The sequence below is a fragment of the Tupaia chinensis genome, unplaced genomic scaffold (genome assembly GCF_000334495.1).
Source record: "Tupaia chinensis unplaced genomic scaffold, TupChi_1.0 Scaffold000117_2, whole genome shotgun sequence".
In the NCBI taxonomy this organism is placed as follows: domain Eukaryota; kingdom Metazoa; phylum Chordata; class Mammalia; order Scandentia; family Tupaiidae; genus Tupaia; species Tupaia belangeri.
This window is the reverse complement of record NW_006159583.1, coordinates 5,515,903-5,522,382: the sequence shown is the minus strand read 5'-3', so window position 1 is coordinate 5,522,382 and position 6,480 is coordinate 5,515,903. Positions and strand designations below refer to the sequence as shown.

The 6,480-nt window shown below is 37.8% G+C and overlaps 1 protein-coding gene across 4 annotated transcripts in view; it reads left to right on the top strand.

The window, feature by feature from the left end:
* The window catches only part of STX7 (syntaxin 7), a 58,227-nt gene that overhangs the window by 31,420 nt on the left and 20,327 nt on the right, over positions 1-6,480 (top strand). For all 4 annotated transcript variants that reach the window (XM_006144304.3, XM_014586210.2, XM_006144305.3 and 1 more), the window contains one exon: positions 3,829-3,898. In XM_006144304.3, the coding sequence (XP_006144366.1) occupies positions 3,829-3,898 (70 nt within the window). The remainder of the gene's footprint in view (positions 1-3,828; positions 3,899-6,480) is intronic.

The window sequence follows — 6,480 nt, the reverse complement described above, 5'->3', positions numbered from 1 at the left end:
TAATTTCTTGCTTTCTGTCTCTGTCTTTCTGGTGAGTGCATACACCCTATAGCAAAAATCTCTCAAACAAACAAACAAAAAACTAATTTTGTTGCTTCACCAACCAGATTTTTCTCCTCTAAAGACTGGTCCTATGATGCTTCTTCACTGTGGTCATAATATTGTAACAAAAAATAGCACGAAGAATTTGGAAGATTAAATAGCTAAAAATAAAAATTTCCATTTCAATTTATCCATTTTTTTCTTTTTTTCCTTTTTTTTTTTTTTTTTATTTGAGAGAGTTTTTTGTCTTAGTTCTTCACTTTCTCAAATGCATATATTTTTTTCTTTAAGAATTTTTAAAAATTTTTTTCCTTTTTTTTTTTTTTTTAATTTGAGAGAGATTTTTGCTATAGAGTATGTGTGTGCTCACCAGAAAGACAGAAAGTGAGAAATCACCCCCCAGGGGCTATGGCCACACTGCAATCACCTCTCCTCCAGTCTCCTCTGGAGATCCTGGGCATGCACACACACACACTGATGTGAGTTTAAGCTACCAGTTCCAGGACTCAAACCACAGTTGACTATGTAGGAGTCCAGCATTGTAACCATATGCCAACTGCTATTCCCTATCCCCCCCTTTTTTTTGGAGAGATATTTTTCTTAATGGGCACATGCGCTCACCAGAAAGACAGAGACAGAGAGATAGAAAGCGAGAAATTACCCCCCTCCCCCCGAAGGATGCCCATGCCGCAATCCCTTCTCCTCCATTCTCTTCTTGGATCTTGGGCACGCACACACGTGAGTTTAAGCCACTGGGTCCGGGACTCAAACCGTGGTCAACTACATGGAAGTCCAATGACATAGCCATTACACTAACTGCTGGTCCCTCCCCCTATCCCTTTTTTAATAAAAGATTTATTTATTTAATCCTATTTATCGTTACCATTATTATCATTTTAATTTGCCCGCCAGAAAGAGAGATGAGGGGCAAAGTGAGAAAGGAAACCACCAGGAGGTCCAGGACTTGAACCACTGTTGGGAACCATGTGGGAGTACAATGCCCCAACCAGCATGCCACCTGCTGGCCCTATATTCCTTTTATTTCCCACAGTAAACATATTTCTTTCTTTTTTCATACACTTAAAAAAAAAGCTGCTATTTCTCATACAACCAGAACTCCTTCCCTATGTCTACAAATGGGGTAAAACTAAGACCTATTCAGTTCCTGTATTTGACACCTCATCTAGTGGGTGGTTTCCAGTCCACTCCTCCTCTCTCAGCAAGACTGAATGGCAGTATTCCTTAACCTGTGGAACACAGTCTAACTGTAACCACTGATGATACATCCTGTATTAAAAAGTAGAAAGGAAAGAAGACAAATAGTTTAAATGTCTAAATGTATACATTGGAGAGCAAGAAAGAAAATACTGGCCAGTGCTTAGTTGCCATTCCACAGCTGGTCACAGGCTGGGGTCCATATGCCCACTTTCCCCTGTAGTAACCATTCCATGTTCCTTTTGACCTCATTCAGCATCTCAGCTCTGTTTAGCACCTCAGCTGTTCGAAACCACCCAAACCTTTCATCCTGGGTCCTTGACATTATCCTTTCTTGGCCCCAAATGACCAGATGTAGCTCAAACTTCTACTTCGGTGGAATCATGATTGTGTTCCTCACTTGGACATTGTCTCTAAATCACCCTGGAGGATGGAAGAAAGTTTGCAGGTGGATGATTAGGTGCAATTGTGAAATATTTCACTCTCCTTTCACCCTTTAATTTCCCAGTAAGTTTTTTCTGTCTATAGTGATTGCTCTTTGAGACCCATATTGAGCCTGTAAGATGGCACTTCAAGTTCCCAAGTTATTATTTCCCAGGTGGCACCATAATGAAGTCTTCAGTCGGCCGTTAAACATTTTGGAAACCCACCGGCTTCTAGATAATGGAGTACATGGCAGGTGGTGACTTTCATTGTCCTTGGAACGTCTGTTAATTGTTGTTCTTGGATTACTTGATCAGAAGCACTGGCGTTGGAACACCGTGATTGAGATTAGTACGTGGATTAGGAGTCTGGCAGGAGCGTGGGTGGGAGGTGGAGTGGAGAAGGCACAGTACAGCCCACAGTAGTACCGGTTCAGTGAATATGAAGTTCTGCCTCCTTCAAGGTGAAAGGAGCATAATTACCTTGCAGCTGGCCTGCTGGCTGATACCTTCAAGAATGGTACCATGTGTCCAGTTCACTTTCAGTTGCCACTGCTGCTAGTTGGTATGTGGTGGTGCCCGTAGTCAAGTTGGTCTAAGGAGAAAACCATACTGGTACACCTGCCTATGTATGGCTTTGATTTCTGCAAGCATTGCTAGTTGATTATCCCACATAGCAAGTGCTGTGGGAGTTGAGGTGAGGGGCAGGCTGATGGGCATATGTAGAACCAACTGCCTACAGCACTCCTGCCAGGCGTGAGGAGCCTGCGGACTTATTTCAGTGCTCATAACTTCTGTATTATGAGTTTAGCATGACATTTATACCAGGACTTTTCATTTTAAATTCTTGAAGTATCCTAAATCTCAGAAAAGGAAAAGGATAGCACGATGAACCCCTCACCTGAATTCACCACTCTTTGACATTTTTCGCTCTTATTTACTGTATTGAATATTTGTTTCTCCCCATATTCACATTTCCTTATTGTCTCCACATTTCTTAAAATAATGTTTTCTTTTTCCTGATTCAGAATCCAGTCGAAGATTACACAGTGCCTTTTGAGTGTTCTAGTGTCTGAGGTGCTTCAGTTCTTTGAGGAAGTTCCACTGCCTTCCTTATTCATTTTTTGTTATTGTTTTATGGCATTGACATTTTACAAAGGCCAGGACAATTATCTTGTAGATTATCTCACATTCTACATTGGGCTGATTTCTTCTTCATGATTAGATTCAGGCTAAACATCCTGTCAAGAAATGTTAAGTAGCTCATCGTGTGACATTCTCATGTAATTGTGTCAGTAAGGTCATAATGTGAATCTGTCCCATCATTGGTACTAAATTGATCATTTTTGTAAAAATATTTTAAGAGAGATTTTTGCTGTAAGGCATGTGTACTTGCTGGAGAGACAGAGACAGGGAGATAGAAAGCGAGAAATCACCCCCTAGGGGATGGCCACGCCACAGTTCCTTCTCTGCAATTCTCCTCTTGGGATTTTGGGCACACATATGCATGCACCCGGTGTGAGTTTTAAGATGCTGGGTCTGGGATTGAACCACGGTTAACTGTGTGGGAATTCAGTGACATAATTGTTATGCCACCTGCTTGTTCCTGATCATTTGTTCTTTAAACAGGAGATTTAATGAATATCATCTGCGTGGTGATAATTTAGGTTATGTGAGTCTTCTGTGGTTTCTGTGATCTTTGATGATCCTTGCTTTTATTCTGCCCAGATAATTGAAGAATGTTTTTTTCTAATTCTATTATTTCTTCTTTATTAACTGTAATTCATTCACTTTGTATTCTAATGAGAAATGTAATTGTTCCAGTTATTTTTCTCAGTTTTTATGCCAGTAGAGTTAAATGAAAGTCCATACACCATCGTATTTATTTAATGTCCTGGTGGAATTGGGAGGAAATGTTTCTGGATCATAAATACAGTTTCACATTAACATTCCCGCATAAACTCCTCTTGAAAATTAATCCACTTGGGCCAATAATTAGATTTAAATAAGCCATTAAGTTGTTCTGTTTTTCCATATTGTTTTCCATCTTTATGTTCTCTCTATCCAATTGCTTGTATTAATTTCTAACAAATTATTTCTGTTGTCCTAACATTTGTAATAATTGCACATTAATTTTCTGTTATTATAGCTGTGGAAATACAAAGGACTCTGAATCAACTTGGAACACCTCAAGATTCACCTGAATTGAGGCAACAGCTGTAAGTATTTAATTAAATCAAAAAGGAAAAGGGGGGGGACTCTATGGGTGTCATTATGTTGCTTTGATATAGCATGTTGTGTTTACCGGAGGAAACAGTGGAAAATGAGATTTTTCTGCTACCGTATCATATATTTATACTCAGCTGTTGTGTAGGTTTCTCCCTATCCAGAGTAAACAGGTGTTTGTTTTGAAGATCTGGCTTACTCTTTTAAAGCAGAACATCTTAATTACCTTTCTTATATTTTTTAAATAGGTTTTTATTTTTATTTTTGTTTGTTTGTTTTTTGGGTTTTTTTTTTTTTTTTAAGAAGTTTTTGCCTTAGTGAGAAATCATTCCCTGGGGGGATGACCACACCAAAGTCCCTTCTCCTCCATTTTCTTGCTGGGATCTTGGGCATGCACACACTTGTGCTCAGTATGAGTTTTCAGTATGAGTTTTAAGCCACCAGGTCTGGGCTCAAACCATGCTTGGTCATATGGGAGTACAGTGACGTAACTGCTATGCCAACTGCTGGCCACTTAAATAGTTTTGGATGGCTTTTGAAAAACTGTACTCCTAGCTTTTCAATTTATTTGATTACTTCCCAAAAGCCAACAGGCCCTGAATGACCAGATTTTTATTAGGTTTAGATCCAGTGTATATTTGTTTATATAAAGTATCCCCCCTAGAATTTTATACTTATCTACTCAATTTCAGAAAGTCTAGTTTCTGTAACAAAAATTTATAATGCAGTTAAATAATACATGTCCTAGTAAATGTGCCATTGAAGGAACAATAATAATACCTTGTCTATGGCATATTGTAGATTTTATATAATGTTTTTACATGTGTTTTCATCTAAACTGTACAAATTGGAGTGAAATAGGTAGACCAAAAGAACTATTTCCATTTTGCTAAAAAGGAAAATCTGTTTCTTGGAACTTTTATGATTTATCCAACATCATTCAGAAACTAACTCTTAAATCTCATTTCAGGTATTACAGCTACACATTCCAAGTAAGATATATCTAAGAAGTGATATTTCTGAATACTGTTAACTATAGAAGGAAAATTGCAGAGGACAAAATTTAAAAATAGGCAGTAATTCACTTTATCAAGTATATTTTGAAGACTTTTACAGTTATCTTTAATTTCTATTATGTTTTTCTACAGTAGTTAGATGTGAGGGTGGTAAAAATTCTCTAAATCTAAATAATAAACACATCACATCTCTTACTAAAATTAAGTAAATTGGATTTGAAATTCATAATTTTTAGTAGTTGCAGTATTATTATATAGTTGGTAGTGGAGATTCTGAATATATAGACATGACCTTATTTTTAGAACTTTGTATTCCTAGGAGAAAACTTTGTAGAAAAATTGATTTAAAGTTTATTTCAGTGCAAGAAATATTTGCATAGTTTCATAATAGTAACTTTCCATGAACTTTTTGAAGAATCCCCCACACACATTTCTAGAGATTTAAAAATACATGTATTAAGGATAGACTATTTTGCAAATGGACATATAAATAAGTTATAATTCTTCATTAGATACAGACGTCCATACTTAAGCATATTCTTACATAGTATAGGATCCTAAGTGTAGCCAATCCATGTTTAAAATGAAAGGGAATGTATATGAGAGGTACATATGTTGCAATATGTAACATATCATATTAATACAGTTTTTAGTGTCATATATTTTAGTAAGTTTGCATTTTGGGACCAGCAGATGGCATGATTACATTGCTGGATGCCCACGTAGTCAGCCACAGTTCAGTTCGAGTGCTGGAAAAAGTGGTTTAAAACTCATGCTGGGCAGCTTAAAACTTATGCTGGGCAGCTTAAAATTTATGTTGGGTGCCTGCCCATGCATGCCCAAGATTCTTAGAGGAGAATGGAGAAGAAGGGATTATAGCATAGCCATCCACCTGGGGGTGATTTCTCACTTTCTGTCTCTGGTAAGTGCACATGCCTTATAGCAAAAATCTCTCCTTAAAAAGGAAAGGAAAAAAAAAAAAAGAAAATTTGCGTTTTACTTTATAGCTAGCTGGTTAGATACAGATATGGATATGACTTACTATACGTCTTTTCTCGTGTTCTGTTACCTTTATAAGGAATCGCTATTTTTTTTTAAATACAGCAAACTCAAATAATAGTAAGTTTGTGCTACTATTATTACTCTCCCTCCTTTTTCTTTCTTTCTTTTTTTTTTCATTTTTCTCTTTTAAGTATCAATAGTATGTAAAATCCCCACATAGAAAAATGTGGGAGACCAGATATACTTAAGATCTGAGAACTGGGGGGAACCAGCAGTTAGCGTAATGGCTATGTTGCTGGACTCCCACATAGTCGACCGCGGTTCGTGTCCCAGACCCGGTGGCTTAAAACTCACGCTGGGTGCATGTGTGTGCGTGCCCAAGATCCCGAAAGGAGAATGGAAGAGAAGGGATTGCGGTGTGGCCATCCCCCCCTGTGGGGTGATTTCTCGCTTTCTGTCTCTATGTCTCTCTCTTTCTGTCTGGCAAGCGCACGCACCCTATAGCAAAAACCTCTCCAAAAAAAAAAAAAATCTGAGAACTGGGCAGAGTCTAAGGC